Below are 24,064 nucleotides of genomic sequence, written 5' to 3'. Positions count from 1 at the left end.
CCCTCATCTCCTTTATGTCTCCTGCCTTGGAGGTGAATTCTTTATCACCAGTGCTACCTGGGAAACCCAGAGAGAACAGATGAACTATTAAAGACAGCACTGGGGACTTGAACTCCTGGACCATTCAGTGAATGTTGAGAAGCCAAGATAACTTCTCATATATCCCTTTAATAACTGAGCAGTGTGGCTCAATAATCTCCAACTGCAATCATGACCCTAAATCCAAAAATCATTCACGATTGTTCAGTTGACTGCTTCGCAGTATGTTTAACATGACAAAAAGTGTGGACTATATTTTAGCAGTGTTTATATGTAAAGTGCTAATAATTTTCCAAGGAAAATAAAATTACCTTCAAAAGTTTGGCTTTGCACAGTTGTATGTTACCAGACAGTTCTGAGTAGTAAAGGTGTGTGTGTGTGTGTGTGTGTGTGTGTGTGTGTGGAGAGAGAGAGAGAGACCGTGTGTGTAGTTTATTGCTGTTAATATTTTGTGTTTTAATATTTGCCTATTTTAACAGAAGCACATTCTTCCATCTCATTTAAGGCTGTGAACAATTTCATTTATTCCATATGATACAAAATCCTCTGCTGATGTAAAGCAGAAAGTGGGGTGCATTGAAAAGCAAGGGGATGGTTGAGAAGATTCCTTGTCACCATGAAACCAAGACACCTGGTGTCCTAGTGACATACCTATGCCTCATTGTCCCATAGCTATGTCCTCATTATCCCAAGATATCCCCGTATCTTGGGAGTTTAGGCTGAACCCCAGGACTCTGGGTCTTTGTGGTCCTCTCCTAATCAGATTCTTCTATTCTTCATTTTTATTTTAGGCTTTAAAATATTGATCAGTTTGGTGATGGGTTTCAATGAGAAATAAAGGGTTCGACAGAGATGGTTCAAATTAGCATGGGAATTCAGCCAACTCCTTCTTCCTTCCCTGTGAATATCTCAGAAAATGTTTCACACCAACAAGGTTCCCAATTCTCTGAAACACCATGTCTTTAGAGAGTCTATTTAGCATGCTAAGTGGATAAAAAGGAGTCAGCTATTCCAGGAGCAAAATGAGTGATTAAATTAAATGTACCTGGAGAGTAGAGCCCTCTTAGGAATCAGCGGAGTAATGAGTGCAGGCTGCTGCTTCTGTATCCCTGAGCATCACATGATACTCAGAGGAGCCGTGCACACGAGGCTCCCCTTACATGTCACCACTGCTGATGGCCTGTCAATTCTAGTGGAAAGACTCCGTCTTAGAGTGGTGACAGGAGTTAATATAGTAGCTTTTTGTCCCTTGTTTCTGTCTTTCACTTTGTACTTTAACTGGTTATTAAAGCATTATGTAAGTATGCAAAATATATTGACAGGAAAAAAAAATGTTTCAATTATGCACAATATATACTGGTAAGACCTCTTTGGCATGTGATGACAGATGACAAGTGGTAATTTTAGTTGCTGTTTTCAGCGGGAGTGTAAAGCAAAAGTATCTAGAATATACATCATTCCCTTTTTCAGCTATTTAATGTTTAGCATATTTATAGCATATTTTAAAATAAGTAACTAATACAACTGTTAAAAAATAAATTTATCACTTAAAGGTATTTTATCCTTGAGTAGTTAATTGGTGTTCTTCTGGAAAGCTTATGCTGGATCAGTGTTTGTTTTAGGATTTTTTAAATTCATGTCCATTGAATTGCTTTCATATTGTGTAAGAAGCAATAAGCTGTTTTTACTTTATCTGACAGTTGATCTATGAATAATTTATAGTTCTTATAAGAAGTAACCATGGGATGGCTGTGAGAATTGTGTTCACAGCTTAAATATTTGAGACCTAAAAGTAATGAAGTCAGGACTTCTGGCAAGTTCTGATTAAACCAAAGGCAGTTTCAAATGAACCTAAGGAAAACAAACAGTTGGAAAGAATGTGAATTTTGGTCATTTTGGTCTTTTCCCAAAGAAGCAAAATCACATTACCTTTCAAGTAGAATTGCATCAGATGCAGAACTTTTCCATAGGAAAGACTAACAGTGGTATACAAGCAGTTGAGTCTCCCACCATACAAGTGCTGGAGCTCACCTAGGAATGTACTCCTTTGCTTTTATTTGGTGTACACAAAAATTATCACTGAACACTGAAAACTTATCTTTAGATATTTATATATCTTTAGATGTTTTAACATTAATTAGATATTAATTAGTTAAAGACATTACATATCTTTAGATATTTTTGAAGGAAAGAATCATCTTTATTCTCCTTCAAGCAACAATGATGCTTGATCCCTTAATGCTGGCCATTTCTGTTCAAATTGAGTTACAGAGGCAAAACCCACAGGTCGCGGAGAGCACATTGTGTCCAGTGTTGATATACAGGAGGAAGAGGTGGGTATCACGTTTCTCTCCCTGAGGTGAAAATGCTATCATCAATAATTTCAGTAGTAATCAGAAAATAGCAGAGCTCTCTAAAACACTGCATATAGGTAGAATTGATCTTTATCCTAGAATATAGATGGAAGTGTTGGTTATCACTGAGGAAATAAGAAGTCTTTCCTGGGAAGGTTGTGGAATATATCATTGTTCTGTAGTCTAACATGTTTATGTATTTATTGAAACACTTGAAATACTTACATGATGTAGAAATTTATAAAAGAAAATGAATACTCCTTTAATTTGTCATATTCTGAGAGAAAAGTGATGGCAAAGAAAATCTGCTAAATTAGCAACATACCAATTATATGCCAACTTTCTTGCTCCTAAATAAATACATGACCTAAAAAATTAATTCATGAGGCTAAGCTTTTCAAGTAAGTATTTATTCTGTAGTATACCCACTAAAACCCCTTAATTTAGGATAAAGAATTAATATAGCTTGAACCCTTAAAGTAACACACACACAAACACTAACACACACACACACACATCTATTATTTGCCTTCATATGAGTTTCCTTCAGGTGAAGAAAATCTATTCAGTGACTTTGTATGACTGGGTTGCTTCTGTTCTGTTTTAATGGGGTCATCGTTTTCTTCTATTTTAGGATCTAGGTTTCTCATCACATCCACGGGCGCCTTGTATATTAAAGATGTACAAAATGAAGATGGATTGTATAACTACCGCTGTGTCACGCGGCACAGATACACCGGGGAGACCAGACAAAGTAACAGCGCTAGACTTTTTGTATCAGGTAAAAACTCATTGGCACTGAGATTTCCGTTTCTGTTTTCTTTTGTTAGCGCTCTGGGATGACTCCACTAAAACCTTGGAACTCACAAGTAAAATGAAGTCTGTATTTCTGTCCCAAAATATTCCAGCAACTTGAGGGTTTTTTAAATTAAAAAAAAAAAAAAAGAAAGAAAGAAAAACTTTACCCAATACAGTACAATGCAAATATGGATATCTCACCTACTGTAAAATTCCAAATTTCTTTGACCCTATATTATTGCTACTTTGTTGACAATGCCTCCCCTCGCTGTTGTTGTATGTTATGACATTGGTGATACTAATTAGCGCCACAGTGCTTTCTACCCTGCAGAGCTCTCAGGGAGCAGGATGTGGTCCTAGGAACACACCTCTTGTCCCCCATCTAGCAGTAATGGAGAAATTATCCACATTGGCCTAGAAGGGTGGGTTTGGTAGGGGGTAGGGGGAGACACAAGAGGGAGGGAACATATGTATACTTATGGAAAATTCATGGTGTTGTATGGTGGAAGCCAACACAAAAATGTAAATCAATTATCCTCCAATAAAAATTTTAAAATGTAATATTCTATGCCCATTAGTTTAATACAGCTCCTTTTTTAACACTATCTTACACATTTTTAAATATAGCATATACATTATAAAGTGAGTATAATGATAATAATCATTATTAGTGAGTATAATAATAATGAGATTTTGAAATGTATATTGATTTGCAAATAAGCACTCAATTGAATGACTAAGAACTTTCTACATTATATATATATATTTTTTACCAATTGGTCAAAATAAAACAAAATCATGGAAATGAAAAAAAAATAATAAAGTTAAAGAAATAGACATGGCCTTCCAGGATCATTCTCAAGTGAAGGAAACCCCAAAACAGTTTATTCCACTTTAATAAATATGTCAGTTTTGTGCCTCTTTTAATGGGAGTTATACTTTGAGAAGATATTGACCTTTTGCAGAATCTTTACAGTTGGCTTTCTGTTGATCCATCAGTCAAATCAGCAATACATTTACACGGGATTGCATTAGTGCTCCATGCAGAGGTTTAGAAGTATGAAATGACCATCTCAGTATTAGAAATCAAATGTAAAATATATGACTTTTGCTCTTATAGTTTTAGAATGTAAAATTGATCCATGCAGTGAATAGTAATTTTATTTGTTGTGATGTTTTGTGTGGGAGACATGATAACAAGTTTTCAAGTGCTGGAGTAATTAGAATAATGTCACCTAACACCCGCATATTGCCCTTGATAATGCTTTATCTGAATTCCTCTTCCCCATTTACATCCTTAAAATAGCCAATGCTCACCTGTCTTTTAAGGTTTAAGACAAACATAAGTCATAATTAACTGATTTTTCCCCCCTCTGCACTTGAAAATAGTTTATCTTTACCTGTTCTTTTTCATATCAGTTGTTACTTTATCTCTTGTGTTATTAGTTATGACTTGTTGCCTCTGTTAATGGCAAGAATAATCAGCACAATAAAAAAAAAATATGCTCGTTTGTACGCCCGTGGCGGATTCATGTTGATGTGTGGCAGAACCAATACAATATTGTAAAGTAATTAGCCTCCAATTAAAATAAATAAATTTAAATTAAAAAAAGAAAGAAAAGTGAGAACCCAGCTCTATGGCCCTTAAAACATCTTAAAATCATGGAGGTGGAGGGACTTTGTAAGTTACCCAGTCGAAGAGTCGGAATTTGTTTTAAAATAAATAAATAAAATGCCTAGCAAATAAACCTAAAAATACGTGCTAGAAATTCTTGCAAAAATATCCTAACATATTTGCTTGTTGCTTTAAACCTAGCTCATGACAGCTGTCCGAAAACTCCTGGACAGGGCATGCACAGTACACACGTCAGAGAACATAACAGAGCAGGAAAGTGAAAGAGCACCTTCTGGTGTGAAATAAGCAGGGTCTTTGATAAGAAGACCAGCCAGCCCTCAAAGTTTCCCTCTGCTTCAGAAGCCCTATCCTCCAACCAACCAGACTTGTATTATTGAAAAATAAAACTTCAAAAATTAAAAAAAATTAAAATTAAAATGTTGAGAAAATAAATTATAAAATGAGTAGCCTCTATTATCTGTTCCATGGTGTTGTTAATAATAGGCTTTCCTGATAGCTCAGTTGGTAAAGAATCTGCCTGGAATGCAGGAGACCCCTTTCAATTCCTGGGTCAGGAAGATCCCGTGGAGAAGGGATAGGCCACCCACTCCTGTATTCTTAAGCTTCCCTCTGGCTCAGCTGGTAAAGAGTCAGCATGCAATGCGGGAGTCCTGGGTTTTATCCCTGGGTTGGGAAGATTCCTTGGAGAAGGGAAAGGCTATCCATTCCAGTATTCTGCCCTGGAGAATTCCATGGACTGTATAGTCCATGGGGTCACCAAGCCTCAGACATGAGCAACTTTCACTTTCACAGTGCCTTTAATAAGAGCACAATGGTATATTTCTTCAGAATATCCCTGGAAAGGTCTTTCACGATTGAAGAGGAACTTTTTCACGACAATACTGAAGTAAGAAAGGTAACAGTCTCGGAGGAATGGCGGCATGGATCTGGGTATAAGATGAAACTGAGCTTAGCAAAAAGAAGCAGATATGTATTTCTCCATTGAGATAGTGTGAATCAAGTGATGCTAATCTCAGGAGCCGATTTTTTCTCTGAAGTGAAACCTGGAAAAATAAAATAAAACCTTAAAAAAACAAAGGTGAGAAAACAGAAAAAATAGCCTTGTTTATCTCGAGATCATTAAGTACTGATTTCTCAGAGTTGAAAAGGCAAATTTGCTTTTCTTAATCACAAGCCTAATTATTATTTTTTAAATAATGTTTCACTGATGTTTCAAAAATAGGCAGCAGGACTCATGAGCATTGATCGGGCCGCCGCAGAAGCGGTGAGAGTCCATACGATTGCCTCATGAGCATTTGTGCAGATCGGTAAGAAGCGTCAGAGCAGAAACTAGTGAAGGAACATCATGCACTTGAATACCAGCAAGGAAGAAGAGAGGGGATAAGACTGAACATTTGGGGTTAAAGGTGGTAGTTGTAAGAAGGGAGAAGTCAGCAGAGTCACACAGACTCAAAAGGCTCGTAAGAGAGTCTACTGCTTATGGCAAATAGCTCATGACATTTTGGTCAGAGAAATTTCAGTACAGTAGTTGAGGGAGGAAATAGTTGATGCTAGAACTTGGGAACATAGACACTGAGTGCAAATTATCTAGAGTTTAAGCTTTGAAGGATAACAGAAAATTATTTAATTTTAAATTAGATCTAAATTTTTAATAAATGTAAACATGGGGTTTGCTAGCGGGGTTATGCTAGTAACGAGGTTTTTAATGATTCCAATTTCTTCCTGGAGTGGAAACAGACTCAATAGGATAACAAAAGAAAAAGAATGTGGATGACATTTTCAACAAAAGTAGGTGACAGGGATCCTCAGAAACTCTTAAACATGTGGGGCTGTAGATAAACCACTGGCAACAGCAGGTCCAATGAAAGAGAAGCTGCAGTGTAAGAGAAGCAGTGGATGGTGGAGGGGGAAGGCCTATTGAGATTACTGTATAGTCACAGAAATGCAAAATAGCCAACAAATTGTGGTTTTTGTTCTGTTGCTAAGTCATGTCAGATTCTTTACAACCCTGTAGACTGCAGCATGCTGGTCTTCCTGTCCTTTACTATCTCCCAGATTGTGCTCAAACTTATGTCCATTGTGTCAGTGATGCCATCCAACCATCTCATCCTCTGTTGCCCTCTTCTCCTCTGGCCCGCAGTCTTTCCCAACATCAGGGTCTTTCCCAGTGAGCTGGTTCTTCATATCACGTGGCCAAGGTATTGGAGCTTCAGCTTCAGCATGATTTCTTCCAATGAATAGTCGAGGTTGATTTCCTTTAGGATTGACTGGTTTGATCCCCTTGCTGTCCAAGGGGCTGTCAAGAGTCTTCTCCAGTACAATTCAAAAGCATCAATTCTTCACCACTTGGCCTTCTTTATGATCCAATTCTCACATCTGCACATGACTACTGGAAAAACCATACTGTTGAACATAGGAACCTTTGTCAGCATATGCTCATCTCCAAAAAGCACCGGTGGACTATTTCTTTATGGAAACCTGAGAAAATGTGTTTGAGGGTATTCACAAAACTTTGATAGCCCTGTGCAAGCTCTGAGTTGAAGATGAGTATAAAAGGCTGTGACATCACATAGTTAAGTGGTAGTCTAACTCCTTGTGTATCTCAGAAGTATTCAGCAATTACTACTTTCAGAAGAAGAGAGATTCACCCTGAGGGAAACTGCTGGATTTAGGAATCAAATTGAGCCAGAGTGAAAAACTAAATGGAAAGAGAGAAGGTGTTTCCATTGAAAAGGTCCAGAAGCAATGGGCAACCAATAACAACTAGCAATTCTACTACCTTTTAAATATTATGCCATAATAACAGGGACCATGGTTCCTTGAAATAATGATCACTTATTGGTTTGGGACAGGAAACATGTAAGATGAGGCTGAAATATAAATAGGGTCTTGCCAAAATTATATATAAATATATATATGTATTAATATTAAGGCATACATAGGTGTGTATATGTGTGCATACATATATACTTACATAATGTACATGTACAAATATATAATTGTTTTCATATATATTTACAGGTACACATGTCCATATACATTAAATAATAACAAAAGCAATGATAATAATAATAATCATATTGATCTGCTAAGTTGCTTCAGTCGTGTCTGGCTCTGTGCAACCCCATAGACAGCTGCCCACCAGGCTCCCCCGTCCCTGGGAGTCTCCAGGCAAGAACACTGGAGTGGGTTGCCATTTCCTTCTCCAATGCATGAAAGTGAAAAGTGAAAGTGAAGTCACTCAGTCGTGTCCGACTCTTAGCAACTTCATGGACTGCAGCCTACTAGGCTCCTCTGTCCAGGGGATTTTCCAGGCAAGAGTACTGGAGTGGGGTGCCATTGCCTTCTCCAAATAGTATTGGTCTACTTAGTGGTAACTAGGGCAGACACCAACTCTTGACTTTGATAACTAGTCATTATAGAGAACAATGACAATTCTCCCTGTCTTTCCTACAAGTACTATATATTTTACGATAACCAAACAACCCTAGTTCAGGAAGAAAAGTTCTTATTTACAGAATAATCATATCTGTTGAATGTGAAAATAATAAGAAAATATTAAAATTGTAATTTTCAACCCTTAGTAAAATAATTCAGACAAACATCATCTGAATTTGCTTATCAATTTTAGCCTCATTGAGTTTGGCATGCAATGCATATAGCCTCATTATATAGATGCAAAGGGAATGACAAAAGGCTGAGCTTGATCTAACCAATCCATCAGAACTAAATTCCAGTCATAAGAAAAAAATGGCAATAGAGGAACAGGCTAAATGACAGCATTAAGAAAGATATTCAAAATGTGGGATTTCCTATGCAATAACTTCTCTGTTTCTTCAATAAACCAGAGACATGAGAGGGAATAGAAGAGAGGCTGCTCTGAATTAAAAAAGAGTCAAGAACCATAACAATTAAGATCACTGGTAAGGGGGTGTGGCAAAGATAATGGAGGAGGAAGATCCTAAGCTACTCCTTCCCATGGACACACCAAAAATACTACTATTTATAGAGGAAATATCAATTATAATCACTTGAAGACATGCAGAAAATTTTTCCACAATTAAAAATATAAAGAAGGAACCACAAAAACATGGGTAGGAGGTGCAGGGACATGACAAACTCCCAGAGAGGCAACCCTCAAAGGAAAAAATCAAAATTGCGGAAGTTCTCCCCAAGGAGCAAGGGGTCTGAGCCCAACATCAAGTTGTTAGTCTTGGAGTTCTTCACCAGGAAGATGAAACCTCCAGAATGCCTGGCTTTGAAAGCCAGTGGGGCTTATGTATGGGAGAGTTGGAGGGCTATAAAATAGATACTTCACTCTTAAAGACTCATCAAAATGTCACATGCTCCAACACCCAGTGCAGAGGCAATCGTTTGAAAGTAGCCTGGATCAGACCCACTTGCTAATTTTGGAAAGCCTCCTGGAGAGGCAGTAACTAACTGGAACTGCCCCAGGATATAGACAACAGTTTAGTCGCTAAGTTGTGTCCAGCATTTTGCAACCCCATCGACAGCAGCATGCCAGGCTTCTCTGTCCTTTACCATCTCCCATAGTCTGCTCAAATTCATGTCCATTGAGTCGGTGATGCTATCTAACCATCTCATCCTCTGCCTCCCCTTTCTCCTTTTGCTTCAACCTTTCTCATCATTAGGGTCTTTTCCAATGAGTTGGTTCTTCACATCAGATAGCCAAAGTATTGGAACTTCAGGTTCTTCATCAGCCCTTCCAATAAATATTCAGGGTTTATTTCCTTTAGGATTGACTGGTTTGATTTTCTTTCAGCCTAAGGAACTCTCAAAGAGTCTTCTCAAGCACCATTGTTCTTTATGGTCCAACCCTCACATCCATACTGGAAAAGCTATTGCTTTGACTATGCAGACTTTGTTAGCAAAGTGATGTCTCTGCTTTTTAATACTTTGTCTAGGTCTGTCGTAGCTTTCTTTCCAAAGAACAAGCATCTTTTTAATTTTGTGTCTGCAGGCACTATCCACAGTAATTTTGGAAGCCAACAAAATAAAATCTGTCACTACTTTTACATTTTCCCTTTCTGTCTGTCATGAAGTAATGGGATTGGATGCCATAATCTTGATTTTTTAAAATCTTATTAAATTTTAAATTTATTTATTTTAATTGGAGGCTAATTACTTTACAATATTGTATTGGTTTTGCCATACATCACCGTGAATCCGCCACGGGTGTACACGTGTTCCCAATCCTGAACCCCCCTCCCACCTCCCTCCCCATACCATCCCCCTGGGTCATCCCAGTGCACCAGCCTCAGGCATCCTGTATCCTGCATAGAACCTGGACTAGCGATTCAAGCCAGGTTTTTCACCAATGATATAGACATTGGTGGAAGCAATTTTGGAGAGCTCATTCTATCATGAGGCCACTAGTCCTGGCAAGTGCCATTTTGGAGTCTCCCCTCTTGCTTATTAGTGCTGGTAGTTTACCTGTCTATTAGACAATTTGACAGCAACCCCTGGACCAGCACCATCCCAGGGCTAGCAGCCCATTGCATGGAAAACCAGCTCCCCAGCCCCAACCCCGCCACTAGTAGGGCAGCAGCCTCTACATGAAGCCGGGCCTGCCAGCCAACCAGGCTGGGGTCCATCTCTGCCAACCAGCCACTCTCAGTAGTCAGCCCCACCACAACTGATGGGTCCCTGCAGTCCATTTAAGGGGTTCCTCTAGAGCACTTGGCTCTGGTAACCAGAGGAGAGTGTGCTGCTGGGCCCCATAACACATTTCCAATATAAGGCCACTTCCTCAAAATTGGGATATGTAAATGATATATATGTGTATATATATATATATAATACAGAGATGTAAAAACAGAATTCAGCAAAATGAGGCAACTGAGGAATATTTTGCAAATAAAAGAACAAGATAAAATTCCAGAAGAAGAATTAAGGAGATAAAAATCTCCCTAACAAAAATATACAAGGTTAAGATCACAAAGGTGCTCAATGAACTTGGGAGAAGAATGGATGAACATGATGAGAAGTCTAATAGCAAGTTAGAAAACACAAGAACCAAACAGAGCTGAAGACTATGGTTACTAAACAGAAGAATACACTAGAAGGAATCAACAGTAGATTAGATTAAGCAGAGGAACAGATCAGTGAACTGGAAGACAGTGTAGTGGAAAACTCCTAAGTGGAACTGAAAACAGAAAAAGAAATTAAAATGAAGACAGTTTAAGAGACCTCAGGATAATCACACTTACTATCTTATACACTGTAGGGGTCTCAGAATGAAAAGAGAGGGAGAAAGGGGCAGAAAAATTATTGGAAGAAATAATAGCTCAACACTTCCCTAACCAGGGAATGTAAACAAGTATTCAGGTCCAGGAAGCAGAGGATCACTCTCACACACACACACAAAGATGAACCAAAGAGATCCACACCAAGACACATTGTAACTAAAATGGCAAAAATTAAAGATATAGAGAGAATGTTAAACATAGCAAGGAAAAAGGAACTACTTAAGTACGAAAGAACTCCCATGAGACTATCATCAATTGACTTTTCAGTAGAAACTTTGCAGGCCAAAAAGAAGAGTCATAATATATTTAAAGTGATGAAATAAAAATAAACAAAATAAGATTATTCCACAAAAGAGAGTTAAGAGTTTTACAGACAAGCAAAAGTTAAAAGATTTCACCACCACTAAAACTGTTCCATCACTTCATGGGAAACAGGTAGGGAAACAGTGGAAACAGTGTCAGACTTTATTTTTTTCGGCTCCAAAATCACTGCAGATGGTGACTGCAGCCATGAAATTAAAAGATGCTTACTCCTTGGAAGGAAAGTTATGACCAACCTAGATAGCATATTCAAAAGCAGAGACATTACTTTGCCAACAAAAGTCTGTCTAGTCAAGGCCTTGGTATTTCCTGTGGTCATGTATGGATGTGAGAGTTGGACTGTGAAGAAGGCTGAGCACCAAAGAATTGATGCTTTTGAATTGTGGTGTTGGAGAAGACTCTTGAGAGTCCCTTGGACTGCAAGGAGATCCAACCAGTCCATTCTGAAGGAGATCAGCCCTGGGATTTCTTTGGAAGGAATGATGCTAAAGCTGAAACTCCAGTACTTTGGCTACCTCATGTGAAGAGCTGACTCATTGGAAAAGATTCTGATGCTGGGAGGGATTTGGGGCAGGAGGAGAAGGGGACGACAGAGGATGATATGGCTGGATGGCATCACTGACTCGATGGACGTGAGTCTGAGGGAACTCCAGGAGTTGATGATGGACAGGGAGGCCTGGCGTGCTGCGATTCATGGGGTTGCAGAGTCGCACGTGACTGAGCAACTGAACTGAACTGAACTGATATATGTATGTGTATATATATAGGTATATACCTATATAGGTACCTGTATATACCTATATAAATCTATATACAAGCCAAAAGGTATTTATTTACAAGCCAGAAATCTATACTGGGTACACGAGAAAAGAAAAATGAATCCAACCATAATGTTAAAGATAGTCATCAAATCACAAGGGAAGAGAGCAGAAAAAGCAAAAAGAAAACTATGAAAACAAGAAAACAATGAACAAAATAGCAGTAAGTACATATCTGCCAATAATTACTTTAAATGTAAATGGACTAATGCTCTAATAAAAAGGTATACAGTGGCTGGTTGGATTAAAAACACACACATATATGTTGCCAACAAGAAATTCACTTCAAATCTAAAGACACACACAGACTGAAAGTTAGGGGATGAAAGCAGGTATTTGGTCAAATGGAAACAGAAGGTTGGTGTAGCAATACTTGTAGAGAAACGTAGACTTTGAAACAAAGACTTTTGTGTTTTGTTAAAATACAGGAAAGAATATTACATGATGATAAAGGGATCAATCTGAAAGGAAAATATAGCAGTGGTAATTTCTATGCATTCAACATAGAAGTACGTAAGAGAATACTAGCAGACGTAATGGGAAATATTGACAGCAACACAATTATAGAAGCAGGTTTTAATGTCGCATCTACATCAATGAACAGATCATTCAAAAAGAAAATCAATAAGGAAGCATTCACTGAATGAAACTTTAGACAAAATGGACTAGAGAGATAGATAAATCAATTCCTGATGCCCATTTCCAGTCAAATTCAATGCCAGCTGCAGGCAACTACTAATCTATTGCCTGTCTCTATAGATTTGTGTTTTCTGTGTTTTGTATAAATCAAGTTTGGTGATATGTGGCTTTGTATCTGGCTTCTTTCATTTAGCCTAATCTTTTGAGGTCCATCCCTATTGTAACATGTCCATTCATATAGTAACACGTATCTTTTGTATTGCTGATTACTATGTATGTATGTTCACATTTTGCTTATCCAGCTACTAAACAGTGGTCCTATTGTTTAGTATGAACTATTTCAACTTTTTAGCTCTTATGAATAATCCTGCTATGAACATTTGTGAAAAAGTGTTTGAGTGAACATGGGTTTTCCTTTGTCTAGGGTGGGTTCTTTCAATGGAGCTCTGAACCTTGTGATGAACTGACATTTAACATTTTACAAAACTGCCAAAGTGGTTGCCCCATTTTACTTTCAAGTCAACAATGCATGAAAGTTTTACTTTCTTCTCCACATCCTCACAAGTACTTGCTGCTATGACGGTCTTTATTATAGACATCCTAGTAAGTGTGATGGAGAAGGCGATGACACCCCACTCCAGTACTCTTGCCTGGAAAATCCCATGGACGGAGGAGCCTGGTAGGCTGTAGTCCATGGGGTTGCGAAGGGTCGGACACGACTGAGCGACTTCACTTTCGCTTTTCACTTTCATGCATTGGAGAAGGAAATGGCAGCCCACTCCAGTGTTCTTGCCTGGAGAATCCCAGGGGTGGGGGAGCCTGGTGGGCTGCCATCTCTGGGGTCGCACAGAGTCGGACACGACTGAAGCGACTTAGCAGCAGCAGCAGTAGTAAGTGTGAAGTGGTGTCTCACTGTGATTTTAGTTTGCATTACCCTAGTGGCTGGGCTTCCCAGGTGGCCCTGTGGCAAAGAATCCACATGCCAATGCAGGAGACACGTGTTTGATCCCTGGGTGGAGAAGAACCCCTGGAGAAGAAAACAGCAATCCACTCTAGTATTCTTGCTTGGGAAATCCCATGGACAGAGGAAACTGGTGGAGTACAAACTATGGGATCCCCAAAGAATCAGATACAACTTAGAAACTAAAAAACAACAGCAACCATAGTGGCTAATAATACTGAACATCTTTCCATGTGCTTATCAATCATTTTTACATCTTCTTTGGTGATGTATCAGCTTCAACCTTTTGAAAATTTTGAGAGAGAGGAATGTATATGAGTAGGGCTTTCTTTCTGTTCATATTTATGCATATATGTGTGTGTGTGTTTATGTGTGTGTGTGTGTACATACATGTGCTTCCCTGGTGGTTCAGTTCAGTTCAGTCACTCAGTTGTGTCAGACTCTTTGCAACCCCATGGACTGCAGCATGCCAGGCTTCCCTGTCCATTACCAACTCCTGAAGTTTACTCAAACTCATATCCATCACGTAGGGGATGCCATCCAACCATCTCATCCTCTGTCATCCCCTTCTCCTCCCACCTTCAGTCTTTCCAGCATCAGGGTCTTTTCCAATGAGTCAGTTCTTTGCATCAGGTGGCTAGTGGTTCAGATGGTAAAGAAGCTACCTGCAATGCAAGAGACCCGGGTTTGATCCCTGGATTGAAAGATCCCCTGTAGAAGGGAATGGCACTTCACTCCAGTATTATTGCCTGGAGAATTCAATGAACAGAGGAATCTTAAAAGTGTATTAATAATTGAAATCATACATAAAATTTTAATTATATATGAGGTCCTATGATTCTGAATGACACATTAACTCCTTCACTGCATCTAAGAGTTTTTTCCTTTCCTTCTGCAGACCCAGCGAACTCAGCCCCGTCCATACTGGATGGGTTTGATCATCGCAAAGCCATGGCAGGGCAGCGTGTGGAGCTACCTTGCAAAGCGCTTGGGCACCCTGAGCCAGATTACCGCTGGCTGAAGGACAACATGCCCCTGGAACTTTCTGGAAGGTTCCAGAAGACCATGACAGGGCTGCTTATTGAGAACACACGTCCCTCAGACTCAGGCAGCTATGTTTGTGAAGTGTCCAACAGATATGGAACTGCTAAGGTGATAGGCCGCCTGTACGTGAAACGTAAGTTGGATGGTAACTGGCAGTGGTGATGCTAGCTGCCAATGCTGGAGCTCCTGTTACAAGTGACCCCCTGGCTTTCTCTGTAGCTCCCATGAATCCTCACTCCATTTCAGCCCCATTTCACAGATGAGGAAATCAAGTCTTCAAATGCTGGAGGTTACTCCTTGGAAGGAAAGTTATGACCAACCTAGACAGCATATTGAAAAGCAGAGACATTACTTTGTGAACAAAGCTCTGTCTAGTCAAGGCTATGGTTTTTCCATTGGTCATGTATGGATGTGAGAGTTGAACTATAAAGAAAACTGATCACTGAAGAATTGATGCTTTTGAACTGTGGTGTCAGAGAAGACTCTTGAGAGTCCCTTGGACTGCAAGGAGATCCAACCAGTCCATCCTAAAGGAGATCAGTCCTGGGTATTCATTGGAAGGACTGATGTTGAAGCTGAAACTCCAGTACTTTGGCCACCTGATGCGAAGAGCTGACTCATTGGATAAGACTCTGATGCTGGGAAAGATTGAGGACAGGAGGAGAAGGGGATGACAGAGGATGAGATGGTTGGATGGCATCACCGACTCAATGGACATGGGTTTGAGTGAACTTCGGGAGTTGGTGATAGACAGGGAGGCCTGGCATGCTGCGGTTCATGAGGTCACAAAGAGTTGGACACGACTGAGCAACTGAACTGAACTGAAATGAACATAGCTGGAGAGTCTGGGGCCACAGTATCCAGCTCCAAGATAGCGTTACCTAGTTGTTGAATCCAGAATGGCCCACCTGTCTGCAAATCAATGGAGGGAGATAAGCAGGGTGGTGCTGTCAGCACAGGCAATGGTGATCAGATCAAAGGAGTTCCCTTGGCCAGTTGCCAGATTCTGCTTCAGGTTTCTAAATGGGGCTGTTATCACCTCTCTACAGGGCTGAATCTAGAGCTGTAATTATATGAAAATTGGACTTGGACTCAATATTAGAGATAATTTAGTCCAAGTATGGTGACTATAGCTTCCCTAGGGGTCAGTGGTAAAAAAAGTGAAGTGGAAGTTGCTCAGTCATATCTTGACTGTTTGCGATCTCATGGACTATACAGTCCATGGACTTCTCCAGGCCAGAATACTGAAGTGGGTAGCTTTTCCCTTCTCCAGGGGATCTTCCCAACCCAGGGATTAAACTCAGGTCTCCCACATTGCAAGTGGATTCTTTACCAGCTGAGCCACCAGGTAAGTCCCGGTAGTAAAAGAACCTGCCTTCAATGCAAGAGAAGGCATTCTATCCTTGGGTTGGGAATATCCCTTGGAGAAGGAAATGGCAACCCACTCCAGTATTCCTGGCTGGGAAATCCCGTGGACAGAGAAGTCTGGTGGACTACAGTCCATGCAGTCACAAAGAATCAGACACAACTGAGGCACTAAATAACAATAACATGATGGATACATCTCATCTCTAACTGATCTGGAATGACCAATGTGAGGAAGATGATGAGAAGGAGGGTGAAGGCAGACACAGAGGAAGAAGGGATGTGATTGCAGGGGCAAGCTCTCTAATCTAGTTATAAAGCCTTAATTTTATTCATGCAGAAACAAAATCAAACTGATTTTACTCAAGGTCACAGGACCAGAAATGAGTGGTAGAACTTTGGTCAAAATATATGGCTCTTAGTTGCCAGTAGGATAATATATAAATTTGTATATATACAAATTTGATGAACTGAACAAACTGAATATGAGTCTGGCATTTAAAAGGAAGGCATTTTCTTATCCTGGCTTTTTTTCTAGCCTTATGCCTGTTTATGGAACCACCTCTTCAGTGTCACCATGGATGTAGACAGCTTTAGCACAATACCAGCCCAAGAGAGTCCATTTGAAACAAATATCCCAAAGACTGCCTGGAACCAGCTGTCCAGACTGAGTCCTGCAAATGTTATTCGAATGTGCTTTGGGTGATTTTCACTAGAAATGGAGGATAATGTCTGCACAATTATATTTCTATGACTGAAGTGCCTTGTCGATGAAACAATGAAACATTGGACAGTTAGTGAGAATGACTCCAATGGGAGGTTCAAAATCACTTTTTGTGGCTCCTCAGTTTCTGCTGAATGAAATTTATATATTAAGATAGTGCGGAAAGCATGTCAAGAAAACCTGTAAGGTCACATTTCCCATTGTTTTGCTTCAAAACAACCTACTTCCTGTGAAATCTAACTTCCTTCCTCCTACAAGCAGTTCCTTCCCTGCTGCTCCCTCCATATGGAAGATGATTTTCAGATACTTGAATGTCTAAAACTCCCCATCTTTCTAAGTCTAATGCAATGCCTCATTCCCCAGGCATTCCCCATTCCCCTCCTGTTTTCTGCTCAAAGCTCAGAATAGTTTATTGCTTTCTCTGTAAAGACATTTATCCTTGTCTACATTGTAAATTACCCTGATGCTGGGAAACATTGAGGGTAGTGGGAGAAGGGGGCAACAGAAGATGAGATGGTTGGATGGCATCACGGACTCAATGCACATGAATTTGAGCACACTCTGGGAGATAGCGAAGCTCAGGGAAACATGGTGTGTTGCATTTCATGGCGTTGCAAAGTGTTGGACACGACTGAGCAACTGAACAACAGTAACACATTGCAAAAGTTATCTGTAGGAAAGTCTTAACTCTGAATATGTTTTCCTGTTTGTATTTGTCAGCCTTGTCTGGAAAAGTTCCAGGTATGCCTCTGACACTCCCATCCTCCCTTCTGACTGGTCCTTACTTTGGTCTCTCTTTTCCAGGTGGAAATGATGCTCTTGGAAATTCAGAACATTCTCCTCTTTTATTTTTCTCTTTTGTTTTCTAGTTTCAATTCCTCCCCTCTGAAAACAGCCCTGAATTTGCAGGCTCAGCCTCAGTCCCCTTGGGTGTCAGATGAGAATATTTCCCAATTTTACATCAGATGCTTAGCAGGAGTATCCCAAACTGCTCTCTACCATCTCTGGCATGTAAATGGCTCCTGTTATCCTAGACTCCTTCTACCCTCAAACCCTCCAAATGCAAGCTTTAAGCCCCAGATCCTCTTTGAGACTTCCCTTTCTAGGTCTAATTCCTGCCAAGAGATTGTATCTCAAGGTCTTTCTCAACTGTGCTCCCCAACCTCCACCCTGTCCTAAATTGAATTTTAATTGAGGCATAGCTAGACATCTGCAATGCCTCCTTGCTGACCAATTTTCCCACTATCATTTGTGTAACACAATATGATCAATCGATTCTCCTAAAAATGTGTTTATTGCTCACTGGCTAAAAATTCTAGAAAGCTTTCTTTAGTTCCCACTGCTGTTATTGTTCAGTTGCCAAGTCTTGTCTGACTCTCCATGACTCCACAGGCTACATACAGCGTGCCAGGTTGCCCTATCCCCACCATCTCCAGGAGTTTGCCGAAGTTCACGTCCACTGAATTGGTGAGGTCATCCAACCATCTCATCCTTTGTTGCCCTCTTCCCCTACTACCTTCAGTTCCCTCTGATTTGATGCAAAATCTTGAAGTCTTCTATTGGACCCTTTGGGTTCGTATCTTCATTCCTGTATTTTTCTTATGCATCTGAAAGACCGAACTCTTTAAAGACTTCACAATGTGGTGACTAGGAAGTGAGTAATAACTGAGGCAAACAACTGGTATCTGCCATTTACCTGTTGTGTGGACTTGGCTAAATTCATATCTCTGAATAACCCTTTCTTCTTCTGTAAAGTGGAGATAATATGAGACTGGCAGGACTGTGGGGAGACCGACTTAACTAAGGTGACTGTGGAACATGCTAGTTGTACCACAAGTGTCTTTCATTTTCATCTTCACTTATGAGTTTAATGCTATTCTTGGCATATAAATGTTCAACAAATGCTTATGGCATGAACTGGGTTCATTCATTGTTGAATGAAAACACAGAAAGTCATGGATGAGAGTTACCACCTTGTCCAAAGCAGTTTGCCTCACTTTAAAGAAATAAAAAAACCCTTTCTCATGGTCACACATTCTACAGCAACCTGCTTCCTTGCAGCCCTGTGCTATTGGCCATGGTTAAGCCACATAGAGAATATGAGTGAGTCTGTGTGTGTGAGACTGGCCTAAAGGAAACCCATCTGTTCCAAGTTAGGATGAGGCAGATAGATTTGAATATTCAAATATATCAGTCCTTGTTGGCTCAGCACATTGCAGATCTTACTGTCAGTGGGTTAATACTCACATTTACTGAGAAAGGAATTTAACCAACACCAGTCTATCTGCCATACAGTGAAAGAAAGCAAGAGAAAAAAAAAAAAGCCAACAGCAATGAGGGTGTTCCCAAACAAAATGAAATAGCACTGAGATAAGAACATGCAGAGTGTGGCCTTTTGTTTTTAAGGTTGCTTTTTAAAAATTGTTGCAACATCATTTTACACAAAAGCATTAGAAACATAACATTCTTAACACGAAGCTAAACAATTGAATATTTCAATAGAAAATCTGTATACATTGTCATTTGCATGGTAAAGTAGCTAACTGTTAAAAAGATGTTCTTTCTCAATCCCTCTGCTGCCTTAACTCTGGGAGTATTACAGGTAGAAGGCCTATGTAGTGCTATTTACAAGTACCAAATTAAGACCATATTGCTGTTCCGTTGCTCAGTTGTGTCCAACTCTTTGCAACCTCCTATACTGTAGCATGCCAGGCTTCCTTGTCCTTCACTATCTCCCAGAGTTTGCTCAGACTCTTGTCCATTGAGTCAATGATGCCATCCAGCCATCTCATCCTCTGTTGCCCCCTTCTGCTGCTGCTTTCAGTCTTTCCCAGCATCAGGATCTTTCCTAATAAATTGGCTGTTCACATCAGGTGGCCAAAGTATTGGAGCTTCAACTTCAGCATCAGTTCCTCCAGTGAATAGTCAGTGTTGATTTCCTTGCAGTCCAAGGGACTCTCCAGAGTCTTCTCCAGCACCACAGTTTGAAAGCATTGATTCTTTGGTGCTCAGCCTTCTTTATGGTCCAACTCTCACACTGGTAAATGACTGCTGGAAAAACCATAGCTTTGACTCTATGGACTTTTGTTGACAAAGTGATGTCTCTGCTTTTTAATCTGCTGTCTAGGTTTGTCAAAGCTTTTCTTCCAAGAAGCAACTCTCTTTTGCTTTCATGTCTGCAGTCACCATCCAAGCTAGTACAAAATTAAGACTGTATAACTTACATAAATCCTATTAACTTAACAGCTCAATTTAATATCTTTCACTATTCAGTGCTCTGTATGAGGGAAAAACCTACCTTGACATATTGTCAAATGGCCAAAAATGCTTGTGAAGATACATTTGCCTTTTCAAAAGTCCATCATGTTGAAATATTCTCTACATGTGTGATGATTTTACCTTCTTTTTTTCTCTTCCCTGAAACTCCAGAGCCATTGAAAGCTACCATCAGCCCCAGGAAAGTTAAAAGCAGTGTGGGCAGCCAGGTTTCCTTGTCCTGCAGCGTGACCGGAAGTGAGGACCAGGAGCTCTCCTGGTACCGAAATGGTGAAATACTCAACCCTGGAAAAAATGTGAGGATCACAGGGATCAACCACGAAAACCTTATTATGGATCACATGGTCCGAAGTGACGGGGGAGCCTACCAGTGTTTTGTGCGCAAGGACAGGCTGTCCGCTCAAGACTTTGTGCAGGTGGTCCTTGAAGGTCAGTGGGCCTTGTTACAGGGTTCAGCTGAAAAAAAGAACCCAAACCCAGAGCACTCAAAAGCAAGAGCAAAGGGTGAAGCGGAGCTCATAACTCAGTTTTAAGATTTCTGTCTGCTCAGCTAGTAACTCTCCTCTAGTTTTCTAGCTCATTTGGCAAATGAAAGATTAATTTCTGATGAAGTGATCACTGTTTCTAGTAGAAGTAACATAAATAATATGATTTAACCTAAAGTCAAGTAACATAAATGCTGCTCACTTAGTGTTTCAAGTTACTTGGCAAGATATGGACCAAAGAGACTTGAGACTGATGGATGGGTGGCGAATCCATTGTCCTCTTGACCAGGCTTTCTCAGGGCTGCTAGGCTGGGTGGGCTGCTGTATGCTGAGTGGAGTCTCACCTCTATCTGCTAAATGCTCACAGTGCCTCCTTCCAGTTATGACGAACAAGTGTCCTTTGGGGCAGCAAAATAGCCCCCCTTCAAAGTTCATAAGCACAACCTTGGATGCAACACTTAGAGCAACATTTCAACATAGTGTTTTGTGGACTGTAAAAATGGCATCTGGGTTGTAGAGTTGTCCCAGTTTGGGTCCCGAGAGTCACAGATTTAGGTGAATGGAATTTTTGAAGAATTGCCTTGTGTTATCATAATGAGTTTTAGGCTTTTTTTTAACTGCCTACTGCTTACTTACATCTTCAAGCTTATCAATCAGCCAGGGAAAGACACTGTCCAGGTAACATTCAAGCAAGAGACATGTTTATCACTAGATAATTTTTGAACTAGTTTTTATTTGTAAATTTGCATGTCTTGTTCGAAATTGTGCCGTCATATATAATTTAAAATTCATCTGTTATCAACTGATTAAAATAACTACATGACTTTCATATAGCCTAAAGCAGGGGAAAAGAAAATCCATTTAATATGAAAATAAGTTTAAATATCTCCTGATGCTAAGAGTCTATTTCTCGTATTACTGTTTTAACCTCAGCTAATTTTTAAGAAGAAACGGGCTTAGGATAACATTCTTATTTTGATTCAAGCAGTTTCTTGCAGACAGTGAGCATTTTAAAGCACAGGTGAAGGTAGCTGAAAGCACGGTACTCATATTAAAAGCCTGACGCTGTGTTTCCATAATTAAGTGCAGAAAGTAATCAATTTGCACAGAGCCGGTTTGCTAATGGTGATGCCCTGCAGTCCTCACATAGTCACTATTTTTAGATTCTTTGTAGAGAAGGGAGAGATTACCTGTCTAGGCCTTGTTACCTTGGAAACCACCTCGTGTGACCAAGAAAACCTAAGGAGCATATTGATAATCCATAATAATGTCAAAAGAGGTGAGGTTATCAGAGAGTGAGAGCAAGAAAGATTTCAAAGACACTCCAGTCTCACTGGGAAAATAATGTCTGCTTTAATCTCCAAAAAAGCCTGTCGCTTGAATAAAAAGAGGGGTGAGAGGAGCCCACTGTGCCCACTCACAGATTTATTTGTTGCCTGTCAGTTTCTGTTCAGGACAAGAAGCTTCACTTTTTTTTTTTTCCTCATCTGAGAAATGGCAGTGCTAATGTCGCCAAAGAGAGCAGAAATGGAATTACAAACACATACCCAGTAACTGCCTTAAGATGGTGTCTAACTAGACTCTTGTTATGATGTAACATCCTGTAACCGCTATGAATTAACTGATTATAAAAACTCACAATACTATCAACTAAGAATGGCCACTGATATAATGTAGAGTTTTGGAATATTTCCTGTGAGGACAAAGAAACTGGAAAGGAAGTTTAAAGAAACTGGAACTAATAATTACAGGTTCAAGATCAGACCAGAACACCTAGAAAGTGGAATCATAAAAAAGAAGAACAGGTCTTATTTCTGGAAATTATGGAGTAGTGTGTATCACACTAACCTGCGAGAAGATGAAAATAATGAACTTTGGGAAAAGCAAAATAATTTACAGACCCTATGGAAATACCCAAAAGCAGGCAGAAAGAATTTGACCTTTGAAAGAAGGGGGAAATATCGGTAATTTTCTACACAAATATCACATTTCCCCTGAGGATATTTTCCAGTGCTAGTGGGGTGGAGCTTCGCAGCTGGTGCTAGTGGTAAAGAATCTTCCTGCCAACGTAGGAGACATAAGAGATAAGGGTTCGATCCTTGGGCCATGAAGATCCCCTGGAGAAGGAAATGGCAACCACTTCAGTATTCTTGCCTGAAGAATCCCATGGACAGAGGAGCCTGGCAGGTCCATAGAGTTGCAAAGAATTACACATGACTGAGCACACACACACAGTCTTAATGAGATTGAAATGAATTTTTTTTAATTTATTGTTTTCAACATTCAAAAACCCCATCAATATGCATGACTACATCTATCAAACATAATTTTTAAAAGTTAAAACCAAATAAAGATATTTTCAATAAACAAAAGCTTGTGAAGAGCATGATGCCAGAAGTCCTGCATGCTAAGAAACAGTAAATGAAACCATTCATGATGAAGAAAATGACATGAATCTGGAAATTCAGGTAGAAATAAAGTACATGAAAAATGACAAATGTGTTGGTAACCATTTAGCAAAATTGTTTTCTCATTTAATTTTTCTAAATCAGTTCAGTTCAGTTGCTCAGTCATGTCCAACTCTCTGTGACAATATGAACCACAGCACACCAGGCCTCCCTGTCCATCACCAGCTCCTGGAGTCCACCCAAACCCATGTCCATTGAGTCAGTGATGCCATGCAACCATCTCATCCTCTGTTGTCCCATTCTCCTCTGGCCCTCAATATTTGCCAGCATCAGGGTCTTTTCCAATGAGTCAGCTCTTCGCATCAGGTGGCCAATTACTGGAGTTTCAGCTTCAACATCAGTCCTTCCAATGAACACCCAGGACTGATCTCCTTTAGAATGAACTGGTTGGATCTCCTTGCAGTCTAAGGGACTCTCAAGAGTCTTCTCCAACACCACAGTTCAAAAGCATCAATTCTTTGGTGCTCAGTTTTCTTTACAGTCCAACTCTCATCCATACATGACCAATGGAAAAATCATAGCCTTGACTAGACAGACGTGTGTTGGCAATGTCTCTGCTTTTCAATATGCTATCTAGGTTCATCATAACTTTCCTTCCAAGGAGTAAGCATCTTTTAATTTCATGGCTGCACTCACCATCTGCAGTGATTTTGGAGCCCCCCAAAATAAAGTCAGCCACTGTTTCCACTGTTTCCCCATCTATTTCCCATGAAGTGATGGGACCAGATGCCATGATCTTAGTTTGCCAAATGTTGAAATTTAAGCCAACTTTTTCACTCTCCTCTTTCACTTTCATCAGGAGGCTTTTTAGCTCCTCTTCACTTTCTGCCATAAGGGTGGTGTCATCTGCATATCTGAGGTTATTGA

General features: G+C 39.9%; 1 protein-coding gene across 1 annotated transcript in view; it reads left to right on the top strand.

Annotated features, from left to right (window-relative positions):
* The window catches only part of DSCAM (DS cell adhesion molecule), a 678,525-nt gene that overhangs the window by 338,015 nt on the left and 316,446 nt on the right, over window positions 1–24,064 (top strand). Inside the window, exons 4-6 of the mRNA XM_052645681.1 lie at window positions 3,028–3,174; window positions 14,734–15,012; window positions 20,398–20,673. Of these exons, the coding sequence (XP_052501641.1) occupies window positions 3,028–3,174; window positions 14,734–15,012; window positions 20,398–20,673 (702 nt within the window). The remainder of the gene's footprint in view (window positions 1–3,027; window positions 3,175–14,733; window positions 15,013–20,397; window positions 20,674–24,064) is intronic.

The sequence above is a fragment of the Budorcas taxicolor genome, chromosome 1 (assembly GCF_023091745.1).
Source record: "Budorcas taxicolor isolate Tak-1 chromosome 1, Takin1.1, whole genome shotgun sequence".
Lineage (NCBI taxonomy): Eukaryota > Metazoa > Chordata > Mammalia > Artiodactyla > Bovidae > Budorcas > Budorcas taxicolor.
Note: the sequence above shows the minus strand (reverse complement) of the source record. Positions and strands in the feature narration are given on the sequence as shown.